General features: G+C 45.3%; 1 protein-coding gene across 3 annotated transcripts in view; it reads right to left on the bottom strand.

Annotated features, from left to right (window-relative positions):
* arid4a (AT-rich interactive domain 4A) overlaps positions 1 to 23,618 on the bottom strand; it is a 29,739-nt gene extending 6,121 nt beyond the window's left edge. The window contains exons 1-18 of one of the 3 annotated variants that reach the window (XM_070546882.1): positions 23,522 to 23,618; positions 22,572 to 22,622; positions 18,760 to 18,870; positions 17,755 to 17,820; positions 15,327 to 15,417; positions 13,805 to 13,884; positions 13,627 to 13,724; positions 11,499 to 11,631; positions 9,288 to 9,367; positions 8,939 to 9,015; positions 8,620 to 8,840; positions 8,442 to 8,514; positions 8,088 to 8,182; positions 7,909 to 8,006; positions 7,291 to 7,522; positions 6,990 to 7,192; positions 508 to 669; positions 264 to 339 (exon numbers count right to left, since the gene is read on the bottom strand). In XM_070546882.1, the coding sequence (XP_070402983.1) occupies positions 264 to 339; positions 508 to 669; positions 6,990 to 7,192; positions 7,291 to 7,522; positions 7,909 to 8,006; positions 8,088 to 8,182; positions 8,442 to 8,514; positions 8,620 to 8,840; positions 8,939 to 9,015; positions 9,288 to 9,367; positions 11,499 to 11,631; positions 13,627 to 13,724; positions 13,805 to 13,884; positions 15,327 to 15,417; positions 17,755 to 17,820; positions 18,760 to 18,870; positions 22,572 to 22,577 (1,902 nt within the window). In that variant the 5' untranslated portion in view covers positions 22,578 to 22,622; positions 23,522 to 23,618. Of the gene's footprint in view, positions 1 to 257; positions 340 to 507; positions 670 to 6,989; positions 7,193 to 7,290; positions 7,523 to 7,908; positions 8,007 to 8,087; positions 8,183 to 8,441; positions 8,515 to 8,619; positions 8,841 to 8,938; positions 9,016 to 9,287; positions 9,368 to 11,498; positions 11,632 to 13,626; positions 13,725 to 13,804; positions 13,885 to 15,326; positions 15,418 to 17,754; positions 17,821 to 18,759; positions 18,871 to 22,571; positions 22,623 to 22,933; positions 23,044 to 23,521 lie in introns of those variants that run through there. The other 2 variants (XM_015969436.3, XM_015969438.3) reach the window with 2 other exon arrangements.
* Between the last annotated feature and the right edge of the window lie 832 nt (positions 23,619 to 24,450).

Raw genomic sequence — 24,450 nt, forward strand, 5'->3', positions numbered from 1 at the left:
AACTCAGAAACCTGAATCCCGACCTTAACCCGATCATAACCCGGATATTGGCTGCATGTAAACGTACTCAGTGTAAGTTTATTATAGGCTACTTTTTATTTAATTCGTTTGTCATGAGGCCATGTTGAGTTTCCTTTGGCTGCTGCTGGATGAATCAATCACCCCAAGGCTTTGCTACAAACCAGAGTCCTGCGTGGTTTGCTTCGGCACGGAACAACCTGAATCTGATGATGATGCAGTAACAACGTGACTTTTACCTTCACCTTCTTCCTTTGCGTTCTCCTGGTTCCCTTCTCTGCAGGCCAAATGATGCGATCGGCCTTCACCCACTCGTCGTACCTGTGATCAGACACACACGACATCTTTCCTGAGCGACAAGCAGGTGAAGCGCGCAACATAGAACGAGCAAAGGAAAATATTCACTTTTAATGCCATGAATCAGGTACAGAGCTGATCCAGTGAACACAGCAGCTTGATTGTGATGCTGCCCACATGCGGGGCACTGACCTGACATTCCAGCCATAGTAGTGAACGAGGTAAAACTGTTCTCCGTTGTCATTGTCCGCCTTCTTGATATGAGCTTCATATATCTTTTGCGTCTTTCCTCTGCCATACTTCACTCTGACCTTCGTCCCCGTCACAGAGTCTCCATCCTCCTCATCCTCACTCCTGCAAGAGACATTTCCTTCCTTAGTGGGGCAGAGCCAGAAAAGGTTGTTGAATTTGAGCAAAAAACAGAAACGTGTAAAATTATGAACTATTCATTCATTCTCAAAACCACCAATTTCTCAACAGGGTGTCATGTGCTAAGCAGATACTAGTGGGAACCCCCCCCCCCCCCCCAAAAAAAGCACAAGGTGATCTGTACGCCACTCAATAACAGAAGACATGGTAGCAATGAGTAACGTTAGAGATGGACCTGCTATAAAATTCTGGAGTTCCCTTACAGTTGATTCCCTCGGGACAACGAAGGTACTATGGGACATCACGCCCTCGTGTGGCCTGACTGAAGACACATCTAATCACACCTGTAAAAGTAAATGCCGTGGCCCCGCCCCCACCTATAAACACTCAGCGTCACTGTCATTTCTCAGCTTTTACGCTCTTCACCTCACCAAGATCACGTCTATTGGTAAGCTAGCTATTGAAAAGTTAGCTTAATTGCTCGCTGGTTATGACTGCTGCCTCCTGGCTGGCATTTGCCCACTGAGCGCTATCTTTTCGTGGCTCTTTTAGCTTCCCAGGCTTCTTGTTTTTCCTCTCTGCTCTGTCTTGCCATGAGCATCGTGTTGGTACCTGCAAAGCAAAAGCCTTCTTCACATCCCTGTCCTCAGGGCTGTGGGTTCTCTCTCCATGTGAAGGACCTATATGAAGCCTGTTCTGTCTGCCTGGGAATTCTTCATGCTAGAAGAGCACTTTTGAACCCGGAGGCATGCAAGTTCTGTTACCACCTCCGCTGTCCCACGCTCGAATGGCATTTGAAGTTGCTTCAATGTCTCCTGGAGGAAGATGTGGTCTCACAGCAGGACCCTATGCTCTCTGAGTCGGCTCCTCCGACTTCCAACATGGACAGCCTTTCAATCGAAGTCCCCGCTAGCTGGGCAGATCAAATGGAGATGGCAGACGGGCTGAGCAAATCCATCCCGGAGGCTTCCTAGTTTCTCCCTTCGGAGGAGGACGTGCTGGACATCTGTGTCAACAGCCACAACCTGCTGGAAGACGAGGAAGCTCTCCCTACGGTGGATGGTGCTGCTACTGCCGCAGCCTCAACTCGTGACTTTAGGGAAGACACTTCTTTTCTTCCACTTTGCAGACGGGCGGCGGAGAAACTCGAAGTGGACTAACATGCTCCTCTGCCGGGGTAAAAGAGCTCCCGTTTAGCTGTTTTTTTTTTTTTACCTCCCCACAGAACCAGCTGAGGTTAAAAATTTTCTACCGCTGTACACAAACTTTGTAGGCGAGCTCATGGTATCTTGGATAAAGCCACTGTCCACCCGCATCGCGGCATCAGGCTACATCGAGGTAGTTTGTGGACCTTGATGGTGCTGAGAAGTAGGGTTTGGTTAACTTTCCCGCTATGGAGCTCTTGCTAGCAGCGTATTTGGCTACAGGTAACAATGGGGTGAGTGGTCCGGCAGTTTCACCCTCCAAACCGTGCAGGTTTTCTGCTGCGCTACTGGAGAATATCCACCAGGCCCAAGCCTGCACTTTTAGCTCTGCCACCATGTTGCACAGGTTCCACCCGGCAGCCCGCTCACCCCTCTTTTATTAACGAGGTTCGGGCCACGACGGACTACATCCTGTGTGCAGCCCGAGGTGTAGCCAACTCTCTAGGTAGGGCCATGGCTTCGACCGTGGTGGCACAGGGACACCTGTGGCTGAGCCTCTCCAATGTCCCGGACCGAGACAGGGCTTACTACTTAGACCAGGGGTGCCCAATCCTGGTCCTGGAGGGCCGGTATCCAGCAGGTTTTGTGGCTTTGCTGCTCCAACACACTTGATTCAGTGGTTGAATCACCTGTGCAGCAGCTCATCAGACTCCGCGGAAGCCTGTTAATCACCTGCCGATTGAATTCAGGTGTGTTGAAGAAGGGTTAAAACTCAAACCCGCTGGATACCGGCCTTCCAGGACCAGGATTGGGCACCCCTGACTTAGACGAACCTGTCTCCCCAACGGCCTGTTTGGACAGTCCCTCGATGTTAATCAGGCCACGTTCGAGACTCAGAGGAAGCAGACGGAAGCGCTGCGCTCCATCATCTCCAGGTGTGATGTGAGACCAAAGGCTCCCGGAACTGATCGACGGGCCATCCTCTAGCCTCCCTTGCCTCAGAGGACAATGTTGCCTGCAGCAGCGGTGAGCTCCGCTGCTGGTGGGACCTAGCCCTTGCCCCCCAGCCAGTCTGCGGCCTCACAGAGACTCTCTGAACTGTAAAAAGAAGCCCCAGTCATCCTGATGTCAGGACCAGTTTTTGTTCAGGACTTGGACCCTGTTTGACCTCCAAGCCTCAGTTTTCAGCAGTTAACCATGTTTGGTTGCTGTTCAACCTAGAGACTGTTTGCTGCCCCAAGTGGTCAAAAGTTGCACTGTGCCACAGTTTTGCACAATGTTCCAATAAAAACTGCAAACTGCACTCAAAATTTTTTTCGTTTTGGTGCGTCTAAACACTACATCTCAACTTGTTCACAAAGATGTGTCAGCCTGCTCTGCCGGTGACCGACAGCTCAATTTTCGCCGCAAGCATGTCTGCAAACAGCTTCGAGCGAAGCTAGTGAGGCGGTTTTCTCCAATTCTGCTGGAGAACAGCAGATTTTAACTGCTTGCAGACGTGATGGTCAGAGCACGTGTCATAAGCGTGGTGCTGTGCTCCGCAGCTGCATGGCCCACTTCCGGCTGGGAGCCAAACGGACATTCTGCACAGTCTTACAGCTGTTGGGCATGAAGGCTTCTTCTATAGCTGTAGTGCCTCTTGGCCTGTTAAGAATGCAACATTTCCAGCGTTGGGTCTGCTCTCACCATCTTTGTCCATCACGTCATATTCACCGGAAGTTGACAATCACCAGGGCCTGCATAGCAGCTCTTCCGCCATAGGGAGAACCAGGGTGTTTCATCATGGTCCTCCAATTGGGAAGGTGTTCGAGCGCATGGTAGTGTTCATAGACGCTTCCCTCAGAGTCTGGGGCGTTCTGTGCGAGGGGATGAGGGCGAGGGGGGTATGGTCCCCAACCCAATCGGGGTTCCACATCAACTACCTGGAACTGTCAGCCGTGATTCCGGCCCTGAAACATTTCAGTCATTACCTGAGAGGGCAACATGTGCTAGCGCGCACAGACAACACAGCGGTGATGTCATATATAAACACTCTCTTCCTCCACTGAATCTGGCTTGTATATTGCTACATTGGTGCAATCTGAATCTTCGTTCTCTCAGAGCAGTTCATGTTCCTGGGTGACTTCACCCGGAGGTGGTGTCCCAGATCTGGCTGAGGTTCAGCAGGGCAAAGGTGGATCTGTTTGCGTCGAGCGAGAACCATCGACATTTACATACATGGACAATGGGTTTCCATAGACCCCAATAACACGTTTTGGAGGAGAAATCGGAGGTGGCCACCAACGCCATTTTGACCGTGTCACAGGTTCTGTCAAGCCCAGACAATTCCATAAAAGGGAAGAGAGGAGGCGCTGAGGGTGGGGCTGTAAGGCTGGGATCAACTGACGACACCCGATCGAACTAGCTACAAGCTAACCTGAAGCTAACGCGGAGGTGGGAGCTAAGCTAACGGAGGTAGCAACCTAGCTACAACCGGAGTTAACTGTGCACAACACCAGAGCTTCTGAGTCAGAGATACGCCGGGCTGACCGCTGGGTAAAACCGGGTGGAACACAGAGGTCTCCCGAGAGCGCCACAAGCCGGCAGCCGCACAGCAGACAAGCGCCGCTGCGATCTGAGATGTGCAGTGCTGCCGCTGGGGAGAACCGGGTGGAAAGGTTTCCATCCCAGAGCTCCACAAGCCGGCAGCCCGCGCAGCAGTCAGGAGCTGCGGCGATCAGAGATGCGCCGAGCTGTGGGGAGGGGAGAACCGGATGGAAAACATCGGTCTCCCGAGAGCTCCACAAGCCGATAGTCGGAACCCAGCTCCACCAACATGTTATATTTCAACCCATTTTCTAAAGTGCAGCATTATGTTAAATGCACTGGGTTTTACCCTATTACATTTAAATTTCATGGTTAAACAGTACATGTTAAAATCTAAGCTCAGTGACCTAAAATACATAAATATAATTTTACTTACCGAAAAAAAATGAAGTGGAGACTCCTTGGACGCTCTATTAGTGCAATTAATGCCACAGCAAGTCATTTTGTCCAACAATTGCACAACAAATATCCAAAAAGGAACGCACAAACGCTACAACTAATGGTCTAAGTTGAGAGACTGAAAATGACGGAACAGTTTTCAGGCGAGGCCGAGGCTCTACTGAGGCCTTTCCACGGAGCTAGCTCTGCGGTCACGTGGGTCTGATGTTCATTAATTATACAGAATTTTAGGCTTTTAATACACTTAAACAGAAGAGTGAGAAAAAAATTCACCCCCCTCAGAGTTGTCATGAGTGTAAACTAGATAATTTAAACCAAAAACATGTTCTGGTACCAGGCTGTAAACATGTTTATTTCTCCTGTGAATTTGGTATTTTTAACATGGGAGTCAATGAGGATTTGCTCGCTTCTGACACCAGCCCCCAGTGGATGAGGGTGGAACTGCAATTTATTTCACTTCCTCATTGGCCTCAATTTCTGTCCCGCATTGTGGGGGCTTGGCGAGAACACACACCGTCCCCTGTTCTTCTCCTTAACGGATCAGACTGCACTAATGGGGACAGATGCTCTGGCACAGCCTTCGCCCAACATTCTCCTCTACACCTTTCCTCCAGTAGAGCCGATTACGGTGGAGCTGGAGAGCGTGTGCAGGACAGGCCTGTCCCTGATTTTGGTGGCTCCTAATGGCAGCTCCCCATCAGGCAGGACCTACTGTCTCAGACTTGGGGGAGGTGCTGCACCCTCGTCCACATTTGTAGAAACTGCAGGCTTGCCTACTGAAAGGTCCAACCTGTTAGCTAAAGGCCTTCCCCTGGCTGTGGGGAATACTAGTCAGAGCTCTAGCATGTTCCACTAGAGGCCTATGTGCCTACAAGTGAAAAGCTGTTGAGGAGTGGTGTTGGAGTACGTCTGTGGTTCCTTCACAGAACTCCATTCCATTGTGGACATTCGGTTCTTTCTGTGGGAACTGCTGGACAGAGGCTTGTTCTCCACTTTGACGTTCTACCTGGCAGCCATTTCTGCTTGCCGTGAGTCTTTTAATGGCGTTTCTTCTGACGCTCACCCTTTAACCGTACGGTTCCTGAAGGGAGTTTGCAGACGGAGGCCCTTAAGATCTTCTGTCCCTTCCTGGGACCTCACTTTGGCACTGGAGGCCTAGTGTGGTCCCCTATGTGAGCCCATTGAATCAGCTGACATGAAGATTCTGCCTTATTAGACAGCCCTGCTGTGAGCCCCAGCATCGGCTAGGAGGGTGGGAGGTCTTTATGTTCTTTCAGTTCACCCTTCCTGTCTGAAATTTTCTTCAGATGGATCTAGGGTCACTCTGCAAGGTCATCCCGCTGAACTACAGTTCTATGACCATGGAGGTTTTGGCCTTCAGTCGTCCTCCTTTTGCCTCTGAAGAGCAGAGGCTGTGCCCGTTTCGTGCCTTGCAGGCATATGTGGACCACTCAGATTTTCCGACAAGCAGACCAACTCTTTGTGTTACACCAAGCCCTCTAAGGGTTAAGGGTCTCATTAAATTGTGGATGCCATTTCCCTGTGTTGCAGGCTCCCAGCTGGACCCAGGGGTCAGGGCACACTCTACTAGAGGCGTGGCTGCTTCTGGGGCGCTGTTTAAAGGCATTTTGATTGGTTGGTGACACTTGCTCGGCTGCTAGCTGGGCTACACGCCACACATTTGTGAGGTTTCAGGCGTGATGTCCCACACTACCTTCGCTGTACCATTTTCCTCTCCTTCAGGGAACGGTGGTTATATTCATATCCCAACATTTGTTCTCCAGAAAAGGTGGCTGGTAGAGAGTTGGAACATGATGGAGCCGCCGCGACTCCAACCCCTAGCCAATCAGAGACAGTCTTTGAAGTTGCTATAATTTATTGGAAGTTTGAGTTCTATTTCGAAACCAAAGAACAGCTAAATGAACATCTGGCCAGAGCAGAGGGGTCTCCAACCCTGGTCCTGGAAGACCAGACCACCATCCAGCATGTTTTAGTTGTTACTCTGCTCCAACACACCTGTTTCAGTCATTTACTCAGCTGTTCAGCCTGTTAATCAAATCAGGTGTGTTTCAGCAGACGAACCTCTAAAATCTGCAGGACAGGGGCTAATGGGGACCACGCCTGGAGAACCATGTATATATATATGCAGTCACCATGCATTAGAAATAATCTCACCTGTTTCTCCTCATTTCATCCTCCTCCTCATCCTCTTCTTCCTCCTCATCCTCTTCTTCCTCCTCATCAGACCCCTTTTCAGAGTCATCCATCCGTCTGCTGCTGCGCCTCCTCAAGTCTCGGTTCTGTTCTTCACTGTTCTCTCCCTGATCTGGGAGTTCTGGCCTTGGCAGCCTGAGCCGACCACCCACACACCTCCTCCCCTAAAGCAAGAGAGCCAGCCAGCCAACAACTCAATAAATCACAAAACGTCAGGTTTTTTCACCTCGTCGTTGAATTTTAAAGAAAACACCAGCCTCACCCGCAGGGATAAGTGTCTCTCCTTCACCTCCTTTTCGCTCTCGCTGTCCGAGTCGGATTCCTCCTGCTTGTCATCAGCAGGCTCCACCTTCCCGTGTGCTGCAGACTCTTTTAGCTCCGCCCGTGCTCTCTTATGATTGGACAGAAGCACGGCGGGTGGAGGCGTGTTGTGATGGATGGTTCTGAAGGTTATGGAGGCAGAGTGACAATACTCCTCAAACCCATACAGATACCTGGCAACAAGACAAACTTTCTTTAACTTGACCAGTAATCTCACGGGAATCTCCAAAAGAAAACATCATAGGACCGTCTGGGAACTTTAGCTTATAACTGTGATGAAGTCAGTCTGACAGGCTGTAGCGTGAGAAAAGTTTTAATTAAATCATTTTTTTACACAATTTTGTCATTTAGATGAAAAACAACAACTCAGGTCTTAAAAATCCACAGCAGATGGCAGAGGAATTCAAACTGAACTCATTTGTTTAACATCCATAAAATGACCAACTAGTGAGAAACATTCCATTATTTGAATTGTTCAACAAAACGTCACCAATTGATCTGTCTGGAAACTTATTTAGAGCGAGCACAGAGGTTCCTCTAACCACCGAGACACGCTTACTTCTTGTAGGCGGTCTTGACATTGTAGGATGCAGCAGAGTTGAGAACCGGGATCCCCAGATCCATGTAGACCTGCTTCCACACGGTGCCAGACTCGATCTGAAACCCACAAGAAGCCGGAGTTAATGTGGGTTCATCTGTGAGAGGCACCGTCATCATCCCTCACACGAACAGAACCACCTTGTGGCAGCCTCCCAGGTGGTAGACCAGCCGGAAGAGTTTGAAGAGATTCAGGTCTTTGTACCCAAGCACAGGGGGCTTGTTGATAGGAGTCCCTGAGACACAAAAACAGATCATTTTAGTTGTTCGATACAAAACAAAGACTACATGAGCATAGGTCGTTTATACAGTTTGTAAGTTTGCATCATAAGAAGATGAATTGAAGTCTCCACTGACTCTATAAACCGTGATATTAAACCTGTTGGAGGAGGGAGCCGTTTTAAAAGGAGCAGATCGTCCTGGTGCGTGCGAGTGATTTATAACCAAAGCTAACTGGTCACATACTGGTAACACAGACCAGCCGGGAGCACTCACCTCTGTCCTCCATGAATTTATAAAGCTGCTGGAGGAAGTTCTCCCTCTCCTCGGGATCTGCTTCCTCCTCCGGCTGAAAACACAGAACATTTTAATTTGTTAACAAGAGTTCTTTATTCCAGCAAGTAAAACATTTCACCAGAACTAAGATTTTCCTGTGAAAATGTCAAGAGCCCACCTCCTCCTTTATGAACTTCTTCTTCTCATCGTCTTCATCTTCATCCTCCTCCTCCTCCAGCTGCTCGTTGCCATCATTGTTGTTGTCGCCCTCCTCTTCTTCACTTTCCTTGTCATCCTTATCTTCTTCGCTGGAGGACGTGTCTAGGATCTGACACATATCCATCTTCCACACATCGGGAACTTCTCTGCTCTTCAGGAACATCTGAGCCTCTTTAAAACCTGCGGAGGGTTAATCGGACAAGAAAAGGATGAAGATGAGCAAATAAAAAAAGGAGGAAGAAGAGAAAGAGCAGTGATGATGAAGGAGGAAGCATCACCTTTTCTGTTAAAGAACTCCAACTTGTTGATACTAACAGTGTTGATGAGGTGGGCGTGTCTTCTCGCCACGGTGTAACTAAAGGAGAACGTAAAACAAGAGATCCTGTGATATCTGTCCACATCCAGTGTTGGACATCAGTGTGTCCTCATGTTTACTGAGCTCCTCTCCTCAGAAACATCACTGATCTCTGGGAGGTAGCTGCTCCACACTCATTCGTCTTTCGACAAAGTTCAAACCAATTACACAAACATCTGTCCTGCCGACTGTGGTACCAGCTACAGATGATGGGTCCACAAGGACATGTCCATGAATACACCCCAAACACAGATTAAACCAAGTAAACTTACAACTTCCCATCGTAGAATGATCTGACCAGACACTGATCCTTCTTCAACACCAGCTCTTCGTTGCAGCTGGGAGACACCATCTGTAGAGACAACAGACAGACACGTTACCCGAGACAGAAGGTAGGACACTTCCACACAGTGGTCCTCTAGACCAGATTCAACCACTCGATTAAAAAAAAAAAAAAACATTTCAGATATCTTCACAGAGAAACACAAAACCAGCTAAGTGCACCAATGATGAGGAGTGAAAACAGTGGATACGACCCAAAGTTCAGAGTTCACAGGGTCAGCTTGTCGCCCTGGGGAATCAGGACTGACTGAACGCTCGGTGTCCAGCTGGTTATAAGATGCACCCAAAAGATAGCTTTGTGTATTTATAACCTGCTGACCCAAAGTATCATGTCTTACCGGTTTTCAGCATTTTCTCCTCCAACTGGTGAGACTACTGCCAATGATTCATGTCTGCCGTCGACTAGCAGGAACTGGACATCCTGAATAAACTTTACCGCTCCACGTTCTCAACAAGTAAAGATCACAGAGTTTATTTCCAGACGTCCTAAAATTAAACGTTGTTTTTATTTACCCGAAAGTAGCTAGGAGTCATCAGCTGCAGCGCGCGCGCACAAACTTTAAAAGTGGGAAATTATGAAATAATAGATGTTTAAAACGAGGCTAAATACGGGGAAAATAAAGTCTTTAAGTAGACAGGTTCAAGTCAAGTCGAGTCCAAGTCGCTGGTGTGTACGTAGAATTCAAGTCTAAGTGTTTGAACATTTTTTCCAAGTCTAAAGTCATCAAATGAATGACTCAAGTCCAAGTCATGTGATTCAAGTCCACACCTCTGTTTTTGTGAACTGGCTTTGAGCATATGTGGACATGCCTTATATGGAACCATCATTAGCAAGGACCATTAATGCACCTTCAGATCCCGCAGTAATAGGCTACCCAAAGAGACTACTTGCCAACTAGAATAAGATGTAAGGACTAGTAAACACAGTGAAAAGGTAGGTTTCGAGTTGGTAATATGTTATAAACAGGAAGTTGGTGCTTTAATAAATGGCACGGTTGTTCTTTTTAAAGGGACTTTTCGGACTTTTGAATTTTTATGCTCGCGATTGCCCCCTCAGGCCAAAAGCGTAACGGCAGCTTCAATAGTAGGCTCGTGCACGAGGTGCGCATGCTGTACGTGCACACTCAACGAAAATAACAGCTGAGACAGTCCCATGTGTGTGTGTGTGTGTGGCCCGGAGGACAGGAGAACACGCAGCTAATTAATTAAATAATTTGGTTCTGTACCTTTCTCTTCAGCACAGCCGACAAAGGTTTATGATGGGTCAGTCCTCCTGCATGCTCAGATCATTCCCTTCCCTTGCTTGAAAAATTGTTCCAAAATGAAAGTTGAACCCACATCTTTTTTATCTGTGAATTCAATGCTGTTTGGCGAGTCTCAAATAAAAATTTGGACATCTTACTGTTAAAAAATATACCATTAATGTAAAAAAGAAACTAAAATTTTTACATCCACAATCAAACCCAGGTCTTCCGCATGTGAGTCAGACATTTTACAAGGTGAGCCACACACCAGTAACATTCAGCTACACACCAGTAACATTCAGCTACACACCAGTAACATTCAGCTACACACCAGTAACATTCAGCTACACACCAGTAACATTCAATGTATCTGTAACTTTTATATCCTTGATGACACCTGAAACAACGTCAATCCAAAGAACGGTTCGGAGCGAAAATGGCTATTTTGTTGCTAATTTGCAGAAGAAAGTTCTACAGAAAGTAGCTAAGGGTCCTCAGAAATGTAGCTAGGTTCATCACTAGGCGTTAGGAACAATGACAAAGTGGAACTACCTCTCTCTCTGCTGCTAAAGCTACGGATAGCAAACGCTACGGGCGATGCCTGAGCGTGAACGCGCATGAAGCAGCCTGCTCGACCCGAGCCGCTCTCTTTCTCAGTGATTTTACAGAATAACGCAATCACAGTAAAAATGCCAGGGCTCATTCTACAGGACCAGGGCATTGCAGGAGAATTTATGAAGAAGACATTTATTATTTCTATACATGTTTTGGCTGTCAAACTTCCTTGTAGTCCCTTTAAGAAAAATAAAAAAAGAGTTCCCAAAACAAAGCTGAATTAATGCTCGGTCATGCTGCACCACTGAGGGGTTTGGCTTGTTGACGGGGTGTTTTGTTTACCAGAGCCATGAACCAGTTGACGGACTCATCCAAGTTCTCAATGCTGCAGACTTGTCCCAGCAGCTCATCAGTCAGCCTCTTCTTCTCTTCTTCCTCTTCATCACTGGAGGACATGTCGTTCTCCTCATCGGCTCTGAGGTCCAACAGAAAGTCAGAACTTTAATTAACAGCAAGGAGAATCAGAACCACTAGGAGTGAGTACTGGCAACAATGTGATGATATGATAAATATCACAACACAGGGGAGACTATACGATACACATACTGTCATACTGATGATTTTTGAAAATTTTGAGACTGAATTTAATTGTAAAAGTCAGGTTAGATGTTTGCATGACTCAGTGTTATGAGATCTCCATGTTTTTTCAGAATGAAGGCGGTAAACACTGCTGCCACCTAGCAGTCGGTGTTTGAATTGCACCAAGCAAAAGAAATAGTAAAAGTTTGCATAAATTCTCAATGAAGGATTGATACACTGCTTTTAAATATTGATTCAGTATCAAAATATTTAAATGTATTGATATTTTCTTACATCCCAAAAACCCAGCTTCTCCTTTTTTTAACTATACAGATCCAAAACTATTCTCAAAGATCAGAACCCCCAACCTGATTTAAAGACAGTTCATTGATCCAACTGATAAAATTGTACTTAGTAATTGTTCAGACTTCACGTCTTACTCATAAAACATCTGAGAAACAGGAAGTTGGATGAGGATGTGAGTTTGAAACTCCATCATGCTTTCATTTAAGCAAGAGAAGTTTCTGCATCCCTTTGCACACGCTGATGGTTTTCTGTTGCAAGTGAATTAATTTCTGTCTAATTTTTTACTTCAGTTGTTTTGTTTATGCAACAGTATTTGCTCGCTCCCTTGAGGGGGGTGAACAAAAGCTGGTTCCTCTGCATGGTCCACCGGCTCTGCTTCAGACAGAAAACCCTCATCGTTCATATTGGATGAGGGAAGTGAAAAGTAATGGGCTCGACACACGGGAGGCGACAAACGACCGCGATCAGCGAAATTTGTCGCTGTCGCTTTTATTACCTGACACACGGGAGGCGATCCGCGGCAGCGGCAAAGCCGTCTACGCGTTCTGTTCCATGGCGAAATCGAAACTTCCGTTGTTTTGTTTGGCTGTGTCAGGTTGGAGGGAATTAAGGTTATTTAAGCGGTTCAGAGTTAATAAAGTGGTAGATATGATGTTTCACAAGGTGCTGTTAGAGTTATGTGAAATCTAACTTCTGATTTTACTATATAAAACATAATAATAATCAACTTCTCCTCCATGTTTGCTCGGAGATGTACGGAGCATCCTGTCCGCTCATTGGTCAGTGAATGAAACCTCCATTGATTGGTCCTCGTCCGAGCGACAGCGATGAAAAGTTGAAAATGTTTCAACTTTCTTGGATCGCGTCGCTGGGTCGCCTGTGCACGACACGTGCACGACCGCAAAATTTCACACGCACGTTTTCGCGTTTCGCTTGGTAGGAGGGAGACCCGCGATTATCGCTTTGTCGCGCATGTCTCATTGAAAATGAATGGAGGAGAGGCGACGTCGCCTCCCGTGTGTCGAGCCCATGAGGCAGCAGCCTTCAGTAATTCTGAGTAGCATGTCATGCTTTTGGCCTTCTTAAAAAACGTGGTGTACTTCTGGTACACCTGCAGTCACTGAAGTTCTCACTGGTCACCTGTCATCATAAATGGCCTCCCCCTTCTCACCCAGGTACTTGCTTACAGACTTCAACGTAATTCTCATCTGTTGGCTCACTCAGATCATCCACATAAGTGTTGAAAATTCCTGAACTTCAGAATGTAAAGGCATTGCATATCTGCACTTTCCCAAACTCCACACTTCTGGGCCAGTGGCTGGAAAATGTTGCTCTATTGCTTTAGCCTTGCTAGCACCCCATAGCCTGGTGTCCATGCAATTTCATCCTGGATGCAATGGGAGCGTAGGAACTCCTACAGATCCTGCCAGTTGCAAGCTGGTTATAACTATGCAGAATAGGATAAAAAATAAAGAAAAGAGATAGAGAGCACAAAGCTGCTATCTATCAGGCTTCACTGCCATCTTTACTGGCTATACCCATCAGTGTCTGGCTCATCACTCAGCTTCAACAGAGGCCAACTCACACAGCCTGGGATGACCGTCGGCCGCCTCGGTTGGACTTCTTGCCAATGACTGGAGTCCCAAAATGCTCTGGGTTCGTCAGCGGCAGCTGGTCCAGTGTCTGCACCAAACACCATTTCAACATGGTTTTTTTTCAGTCTGTGATGAAAACTCAAGATCTCCACCTGCCACACAACTTACCTCACTCACTGCAAAATGTCTCTCCCCCTTCAGACACAGCGACGTTCGTCGAAGAGTCTTCTCATCGCCATCATCAAAGACTGAAACACACCAGCACCAGTGAACAAATGATAGGTCCAGCCCCTAAGCTGCATGCCAGAAGAGCTGAGCAGTGTGTGTAGGTGTGTGTGTGTGTGTGTATAATGGAAAGTGCCTTGCTTTAAAAGCAGTAAATACATTTTCATTATTAATTTATTTATTTTTCTCTTTGCAAGCTCAATACCACACAGATACACAAACTGGTCATAGAAACATGCTATCCACTGTACTTTTCAAGTTCCTTATGGAGAGTAGGGTTGTCATGGTAACCGGTGTAGCGGTAAACCCCGGTAAAAAAATTGACAATAATAATAACCGTCTTGTTTTTAGAAAAACTATATTATCTCGGTGGGTTACCGTGGCTGCGGTGTAGGCGCGGTGACCCTTACCAGCCACCGTATCATCTGCTGAAGTTGCCGGCGGCACATGCGCACTTTGTTGTTTACAACCAAAACTTTCTTGAAGCTAAAGCTGAAATAATGGCCAAAGGAGGAGACGGCAGCACTCAGGACATTTATTATCCCTCAAAGAAGTCAAAGTCAGAAGTACGGGCATCTTTTGGATATTTGAAGAATGCCGAGGGACAGTTTATAGAAGACGGCTATCCTGTTTGCAGCACGTGCAGAAAAAGTGTCTGTGAAAGGCAGCAACGCTTCAAATCTCATGACACATCTGCGTGACCATCACCCACAACTCTACAGTCAACGCAAGGCAAGCTAACGTTAGCGTTTTAGCTAAAATGCGTGATCCGAGGATTTGGGTTGAGGGAGAATGCAACGAGTCGCTATATAAAGCAGCCGCAGCGCCGCTACCTGCATATAAACCGTGTCGCGGACACCCCCATATTGAAATGACGCTATGCAGTACGGGGCTCCCAGGGGCAGATAAGAGTTGGTCTCTCTCCGAGAATAATTATGAATTTAACAATGATTACTGCCTGATGACATTTTCCCACATCTGCAAAGCTCACTGGAACACAAACCGAGGACGATATTTTCCTGATATAGGGTTTATTACTCAAGTAAGGGTAAAAAAGTATCTGATTAGAAGGCTACTTGAGTACTGAGTATCATCTGATCTACTATTTTTAAAATGATCACATCAAACAGACAAAAAATAAGAAGTTATGGGCAAATATTGGTATTTTAAAGACTAAAGGGGAAAAATGTAAACAAATAAACAACATAATTACAAAATAACACATTTTAGGCAAAATTTAGACAAAAACTGAGGACAATATTTTCCTGATATACAGGGTTTATGTAGTCGTCTGAAAATGTAACGCGTTTAAAAAAGTACCGCGATAATACCGAAAACTGTGATACCTTTGGTCACAATAACCGTGAGGTTAAATTTTCACACCGTGACAACCCTACTCATGAGTAATGTTACCACCTTACAGGTGATTAGCTGTGTCATGTGATCTGATAGATAGGACACTTACCCACAGTGTACATACTGGCATCTGTCAGCTTACTGATGGTGGCCTCGCTGCACACACCCTCATTGGTCCTCACCTCCACAGTGGAACCCACCTAAAACAGGAAGTCATCATCATCATCCCTTATTTATATAGCACCTTACAGGTATGAGGCATGCCACCAAAGTGCTGCTCAGTAACAAATTAAAACAGACAAAATCAACAAAGACAGTTAAAGCCAACAAGTGAAAACAGAGTAAAATCGTGTAAAAGATCAGCAACAAACCACTACTGATGAGGAAAGCCTAACAAACAAGGGAAGTGCATCCCACAGTTTCGGTCCTGCCACAGACAGCTCCTCATCCCTTCTTGTCTTCAACTGAGCTCTAGGAACCAAAGCAGCAACTGGCTCTCAGAGCGGAGCACCCAAGCTGGGACATAAGGCTGCAACAACTCAGCCAAATAGGCAGGAGCCTTAAATAAATTTAAAGGTGCATTATGTAGAAATGAAGTAAAAATGACAGCCTGTGGTAAAATTTGGTTACTGCAAACACTTTAAACAACTCTGGAGCTTCATCATCAAATTGGCTTGTAGGCGACACGTCACCCCCACACTCACTGATGGTAAACAGTAGTTATGTTCCTCCTTGCTTTGTTTTGAAATGAGAAAAACTGACAATCCCCCACAGCCAGCTGGATATGAAATGTGTTTCAGTGTAAACTTCCTTACAAAATGACTGAAATATTAAGACTCTTTCGGAATTTTCTCACTGTAAAATTCTCAAAATATACTCTACACACTGGACCTTTAAAAGAAGTTTAAAACAAATTCTAATATCAACAGGTTGCCAATCATGAGCAACCAGAGCTGGTGTCACATGTTGAAATGTTCTCTTGCCTTCCAAAAATCTCACTGCAGCATTCTGAACGAGCTGCAGGCGAGCGACAGAGCCCTGACTTACACCAAATAGGAGAGGTACAGCAATCTAAGCGTGAGGTCATGAAGGCATGAACAGAGTCAAGATCCTGTCTACACAGGAATGGCTTCACTTTGGCCAAGCATCTCAGATGGATACCACAGCACCAACGTGAGCATCAAACAACAAAACATTGTCCTGCTTCACACCAATATTGACCACAGAGGAACTCAGGTAGGACTTCAAATCACAAATGGTTTTGGACTTTCAAAGATCCAGGATGGTCCATAAAGGTAGATGGGCCTCATCTAGCATAGCTCCTCAGCAGTAGGACGAGCTGCCCTTACATATCAAACCAGGTTCAATTGTTGTTTTTGAATCTGAAAAAATCACTTTCTCTGTCTAGAGATTGTTCGATAGCGAAGGGTACCGAATTCTGTACTTTTTAAAGGTACCGACCGAATTCCATAGTACCGACTGAGCACCGATTCACGTCATTTCAAACGGTGCCTCGTTTCGGTACCCGTCCATCATAACGAGAACTTGCCAAGACAGCTGCGCATGCGCAAGAGCGTTATGTCGTTGCTTGCTGCGAACCAGTTGTAAACAGAGCAGCATGGTAGAAAGAACGCAGGCTAAAGCTTGGGTCCACTTCACTAAATGTGATGGGTAACTGGGTGATGATGAAACCAGCGACAACGATCTAAGTGAGACATCCTCATCTTAATCTGCTCCGGTAGGTAAATAAAATGTTTAAGATAACGTTAGCTTGATATGTTAGCTTCCGTTTCACTAATGGTGCGTTCGCTTTCTCCTCGGAACTCTGAATTTCCAACTAGAACAACATGAACGTGCTCTAAAGTTTGGCTTCACTTTACTAAATGTGACGGGTGATTGGGTGAAGACAAAACCAGCGACAACGATCTAAGTGTGAGGCATCATCGTTTTAATCTGCTCCAGCAGCTAAATAAACTGTTTAGGATAACGTTAGCTTGATATGTTAGCTTCCATTGCCACCATTGTTATCAGCTAATGGTGCGTTCGCTTTCTCCTCGGAAATTCTAACTTCCCAGTAGGAAAAATCAAATGAAAAAAGACGGCAAAAGGAATGAAGATACACAGTAAATTTAGTTCACAGTAAAGATGTTTGCTTCAGTTTAATTATCAGCTTATAAAACTACAAGGACGATGTTAAAATACAAACAGCTGAATGTTATTTATCGTGATATTTATCAAATATTGTTATATATTGAGAAAAATATATATTTAATTATAAAAGAGAATTAAAATAATAAACACTCAAAAGTATCGAAAATTGGTACCGTTAAGTACCGGTATCGATTCCTAGGCACCGGGAATTAGTACCGCATCGATTCAAATGTCAAAGGTACCCATCCCTATAATGTTCGAGGATTCTCAACTGATGGTCTTCGATTTTACAGTGTTAGGAACAGCATTTTGCGAAGCTTTCAGTCTGAAAATGGCTTTAAATACAGAGCTTTCCATTTTAAATGAAACATTAGTAACAATCTTACCCTCAGGGGTCCCTTCACCTGGTCGTCCTGGATCACCTGAGACGTGCTTTCACCTTTCAGAGTCACCTGGAGACAAAGAGAGAGAAAGAAGAGAGATCAGTGTTTTAATGGGTTCCCCTGAGATGGATAAACTGAATTTGGCATCATAAAAACATTTAAAAGTTATGGGCAAAAGTAAAACTTGAAACTGATTCTGAATTTCACCTGACTAAAAATGGAAAGGAGCAAAAAAAGGTAGGTGGTAAAACTAAACAAACACGGTTCCTTTTTCTGACACAGTTACACAGAAACGGCCATGTTACTACAGATGTCTTCACCACCATTTTTGCCTGCAAGCTAAAAGCTAAAAGAGCTAAAAGCTAAAAGTGAATTCCCCTTAAACTGTGTGACGTTAGTGTTATCATTCAACAATGATTACTGATGTAGTAGACTAGTAGACGGACATGAAAACGGGTCATGGGTGAAAAATGACCCAAAACCGGCTCGTTAGAGACAACATGGCCTACACCATAGCGTTTCTTTACCACCACGGGTGAATGAGAACGCTTCCACTGCATTTCATTTGAGGTGCGTCCTCATCACCCTCAAATTATTAATCAACCCATGTCCGCTCTGACCCATCGGGCTTACTCCGTTCGGGCTCGGATCGTACAAGCGGGGAAGAGCCAACTGGAGGTCTACACAGGAGACCTATCCTCCTGTTCAAAGCGGCAAATTTTGCCAAAAGGTAAGGGATTTTCATGTCCGAGTAAAAAAATGTATAAAAAAAAGAAAAAAGAAAACCAAGTCATTGTTTTTACGTTTGCAGATCTCACGAAGAATTTCAAAGGTCAAGCTTGTTGTTTTATAAGGTTAGACTTTTTGTGTCTTTTGCTGCAGAAAAGAAGAAAACCTGTAGGACACGCATGTCTCTGTCCTCAGCTGTAACGGACACCACAGACTGCTGATGGAGGACAGATTCAGGGATGCTTGGTGGTAAAAAGTCCTTCTTGGTGCAGCTCGTACCTTGACCTTGACCATGCGCTTAACAGTCTTGATCTTGGCTTCACAGAATGCTCCTCTGTACTTGGCGCTGACATCTGTCCCCACTGTCAGGCAGGCAGGCTCGTCTGCTGCCTGAGACACAGAAACACACACACACCAGTGTCAGTAATTAAACCAACTCTAAACATGTGAAGGAATAAGCGTTTGATTATTTTTGATTCCAACCGTTCCAATTCCAGGAGAAATAACAGCACAACATGCAACTACGATGATGTTTAAAAACAATAACAGAGGTCACAAGTTTAAATCCCCTCAAAAATGTGCATCTCAACCTTTTGTCTCCACCAATAAGCTTCCGAACTCTGGGTGATTTTTGGTACTTCTTGGCAGACCAGCTTGTTTAAATTGACAGGTTTCCTGGTAATAACTTGGCTTTTAGTCCATAAATGTCTGACTGGATTGAGGTTGGACACAGAAACCAGTTCTTGGTCCATTGTCGCTTCTTTGCTCACGCTTCCACTGGAAAGCTAAACTTCACAGCTCTTGGGTTATTTAACACCACCTAACCTCCTCACTGCAGCCAAAGCTCAGCCTTTTGCATTCTCTTTGTATGCAACAAGATGTTTAGCTCAACAGCTGTATTTCATTTGCCTTTACACATCCATTGTGTTTTTTCCTGACCATTTTTCACCTTTCATATTGCTTTTGTTTACCCTTTGTTTATATTTGTGTCGATAGTTTGTGCATTTCTCTAATCTAAAAGGGAGGGCATCTAATTTCATTTAACTTGTTTCCGTGACAAAGATTCATTCATCGAGCTGACGGTTTGAGGTGACGGCAAGGAACGTGGAAGTAGTTCTCCTTTGTTATTGCACCTGGACCATAGCATGATGCTACCACCGCCATGCATTAAAGATGGTACGGTGTTGTGGAGTCTGAACATTCCACAATGACACTTCCAAGCAAACTTCTTGTAATTATGACCAAAGATCCCAACCAGACTACTTTTTTCCTTCTCCAGAAGACATTTGTTCAGTTGATATGATAGCTGCAGATACCAGCTCATCTTGAACGTATCTCACTTGGGTCTTCTGCCAGACTTTGGGAAACTAAACTGTTGTTGTTCGACAGGATGACCTTGGAAGCTGACGCTGCTCAGGAATAGCTTCAAAAGACTCTCGCCAACTTCAGTTCCTTAAGACTTTCCTGTTGTTCTAAGTGTTGCTAAATCTCATATGTTTATGTTTAGGTACTCAGCAGACGCTTTTGTCCAAAGCAACTTACAGGTGATAATCAAGCCATCAGGTTGCCCTTGAGGCCAACAACAAACACTACTCAGTCAGTCCTAGGTGGTTCTGAGGCAGCGTAATCAATCATAGAGGGAAGCGAATATGGAGTGGTGGACAGATGCTGGGAGGGTGCTAGTTTAGAAGATGCTCTCTGAAGAGCAGGGTCTTCAGAAGTTTCTTGAAAATCAACAAGGAAGCCCCTGTTCTAGTAGTGCTTGGTAGATCATTCCGCATCTGTGGAGCGACACATGAAAAGAGTCTGGATTGTCCTGAGCGTGGTGTAGCCACTGCTAGCCGGCGATCCTTCGATGACCGAAGCGGCCGGGCCGTGACGTAAGCCTTTGCAAGAGGATTCAGGTAGATGGGAGCTGTACCATCTAGGATTAATCCTTTTAATGCTGTAAAGAGAAAGAGTCAGCCACCAAAAAACCAAATGAATCACCACGCCTCAAAGGAAGCTTTTGACTGCAACGGCAAGCCAGAGTTTAATTCAAACTCTAAAAGACTTTTAGTGCGTTCTTAACATGTCCAGGTCTCTGGACAGGTCTTCAGATAAAGATGAGTGAGACAGACAACAACACTAACCCTAGCTCTCACCACGCGTTTTGGTCTGTGGGAGGAAACCCTAGGCCCATGACCCCAGCCGGGTGTTGAACCTGCAAACTTTGTGTTTCGAGACAAAAGTGCAACCAATTCACCGCCAGAGTTTGTTTCCTGAAGGTGTGAGATTAAAAACAGTTGCATGCCACATAAGGTCAAAAAGTGCCCAAACTGTTTCTGTCATCAGTCTATCTGGTAAACCTTTAAACATGAAAACCATCACCTCTCTCCCACCAGCCCTGACCTGGAGAGAAATGCACCGTTCCATAAAATAAACACAAATGTGGCGTTGACTGCTAAACAAAGCTTCAACTCTTTAAAAATGTACATTAAAAAAAATCTCTAACACATTTAAGTCTAAACCCATGAAAGCTAAATCGCTACACATCTGGTGCTGTGGACTAAAAACTAAAACTAGTGATTAGTGAGAAACATCTCCATCCCAGCAAGAAACAAACATGACCAGCCACAGAGAGATTCTGTTTCTGTTGATGTTACAGGCCCCACAGAGCTAAGCGCCAAAATAACAATTACTGTTGGTCCTGATGTGGACCAGACCCGGAGACACGGGAGAAACAGAGCAACGAAGAAACAGGACTTGTAGCTTTTCACCGTCCGTCGCTTTTGGAGTCCCACGTGCAACTTGGTTGAAAGAAAAGTTCCTGCCCTGTAATTTCCTCCAAACGTCCCCGTTGTTCTTACTGGGAGCGTTAACAGCAACATCACCTGTAATGCTACTTAACTCACAAAAGCTGTTTTTACAGTTGACGATTTGGGAGAGCCGAATGAGGGGATACAAGTGTATTCACGCCAGAAATGTAGCCTGTTAGCTAGCTAGTAACAACACTGAGTCTGAAAACAACATGTCCTCTGCTCCCTTGGAGTCTGCAACACTTCACACAGACTTCACAATTCTCCTGGACCCAGAGCTAACACTTTAGCAGTCATAGTCTCTGGACTTAGCGAGGCTTGTTTGTCGGCCTCATGTTTAGCTGATAATATCACCAGTTCCTTCTTAAACATCATAAATAACCAAAACATCTACATTTTAGCACTTACAACAAAAGTGGAAAAGCTGAAACCCATAAGAGTTTGGGATGAGGGGGAGGGTTTTATTTCTTTAAAGCAGATTTTAAAACATGACAGCACCACAATGCCCACAAACTCTACGTTTTAAAAACTGCTTCTTTGTGCAAAAGATTCCAGTAATCGGTTGTGGAATAAAGCGCTGTTTTTGGTGTGAAAGGCATAAACCATTGTCTGCCGTCTTAATCATCAACAACCTCCCTAAAAAAAATCTGCTAAACAAGGTAAACGTGTTGAAGAAAGCTGGCTGTAATGTGTGGATTTATTTACGGTTGTGCAAAAATCTCCAGTAAATACAAGAAGTCGGTGCAACCTTGTCTGAGTAACAAACGATACCGGGAACAACAAGGTGTTGCTGGGCTGACAAAGGACGACAGTCTTGTCAGCTCCAGCAGTCAGCACCGACTGGGATGACGAGGAATCCCAGTAACACTGTGCTTAGGGTTCTAGAAATGCAATCATCTGTCTGATGCTGAATGAGGGGACACCTGCTACAGAAACAAAGTCCACATTCTGATTCACAGGAAGCTATTTTTAATTTAAAGTTTTAGAAGTTTGAGCTAAAATAAACTTCCACCCAGAGCCAGATCTACAGCGTTCTACTCTTAAGTCCTGGAGTGGACGCATTAGTTCAGATGAGACTCATTCACCAACAGCAATACTGGTGATGATCTGGTGCATCTCTGAAGGTTGAGGCTCAGATCTGTGTGACACCAAACCTGAACCATGATGACACGAAACGGCTCTCTGTGGGATGCGGATGCGCGTTCAGTGTTTGGTCATCAGCTGGTTCGGGTTTGGTGTCACGTTGGAAAGAGAACATTAGAGGCAGGATTTGCATAGAAGGAAATCACTCACCTTCATCTCCTCTGCTAGTCCAGGGAGTCCAGCTCGAAGGATTTTAAATCACTGAAAGACAGAATCGTGGAGAGATGGTGGTAAGCTCATAAAACTGGAGGTACCAGAGTCCAAACTGAGCAGGCTTACACCGACACCATGTTTGAAGCTAACCAACTAGCCACGCACTTGTGTTAGCTTTGACATTCTTTACTCCTCCCCCTCCCTCACCCGGATCAGCAAATATGTGATACAAAACAGCCCGGACAGACCAAGATGGTAACGTTTACTTTAACTGAACGTGAAGTTGGAGTGGCGTCGGGCTGGAAGGGCTCAGTGAACGGGCACAAAGCGACTACGTCGCGGCCAAAAAGGAGCCTTACCTTTCCACTTCCCGCTCCGTTCTCAACGCAACGGAGTCACGTCGCCATCACAGCTCGCCATGTCAGTTAGCTCGGCTAACTTTACCGCGTACACCACCATCCCAGCAACCCGCTGTAGAGGGAGAACCGTAACGAACAAACACCGACCCAGAGTTCAACCAGAAGGCGAACCGAGCGGGCTTTGCTTCCTCGTTCTGCCCAAAGCGTCATTTAGCTAGTTGGCTATGAGGTGTCTCAACTAGCCAGTTCACCATCAGACAGCGATTTAAACTGTCACACAACAGCGACCTCGACTAGCTACCGCTCAGGCTGTCGTTGGGTTCTGGGCATCAAACAAGGTTCCACCGAAACCGGAGCCTGTGACATCGGACGGGGCTAGCTGCTGCGAATTTATTTATTTAATAAGCGGCTCTTCCACAAAGGCTTCACATTTCTTCACTGCCATTCAGTTCAACACGAGTGGGTTCGTCCTGAAACACACAGCCGCTCCCTCCCGACACTCTCCCCTTTTTCTGTCACGAGAACAGCCACCATTTCGAAAGATCAAAGTAAAGTGTTATCCGGGTAAATGTAAAGCTTTATACTCACGGCCACCGTTGCTTCCTCTCTCGGGCTGCAAAGCAATACACGAACAACAAGCTGTTGAGCCCCGAGCTACGTTTTCCGGCACGTGATTGGCCGAACTGACAGCAGGGGTCATAAAGAAAGCATCTGATTGGTGGAACGTTTCTACAATTTCCATAGGACGTACTTTTTAAGGAATCGTCATTGGACGAAACGAACGCAGCGCCACGAGGGAAATGACGACAACAGAAGGTTTGTTATCCAATCACAGTCAAGTTGAAGTAACATTAAACAAAAAAAGTGACTACTCCGATTGGACAAATATGTTTGGGTCCAGAAGAACTGCGTTTTTATTGGATGAACAAAAAGCTTCCGCGTTACATCGCATGTTGCCGAGTCCGGTGTGACTATGCGCAGCTGGATATTTGCGCACTAAACTTCAGACAAAAAAAATCTGAAAAATTATCATCCGTTCTCCACAAGGCCTCACTAAAGGACTGACATGAACAAAAATAATATCAATCAACATTTAAAAAAATGTGGGACTGAGAATTTTAAGGGCAACTTTAACTTTTACTATCCCACCAAACGGATCTCATATTATTTTATTTTATGGTTGATTACTGGGCAGACTAAGGATGAGGACCATCCTCTGTGATTGTGACTGAACTGAATGGTGTGTTCATTGGACTGCTTTCCTTTGGCTGCTTGTATATAATCTTATTTTTGTCTCATTGTAGAATATTTGTAATTACTGTGTTTTTATTGTTATTCTCAAACTTTAAGAGCTGTATTTCCCCTGATCAATAAAGTATTTCTTAGGGAGTTTTAAATTCAGCTGATCATTTTGTAATATTCATAATATAAGCATTTCTGCATTTTTATCATTCCTGTTAAATCCCTTGTTCCAGATCAATGGTCCCACTTTCCTCTCTGCAAATGATCCGAATTAT

Source organism: Nothobranchius furzeri, chromosome 18, assembly GCF_043380555.1.
Source record: "Nothobranchius furzeri strain GRZ-AD chromosome 18, NfurGRZ-RIMD1, whole genome shotgun sequence".
NCBI lineage: Eukaryota > Metazoa > Chordata > Actinopteri > Cyprinodontiformes > Nothobranchiidae > Nothobranchius > Nothobranchius furzeri.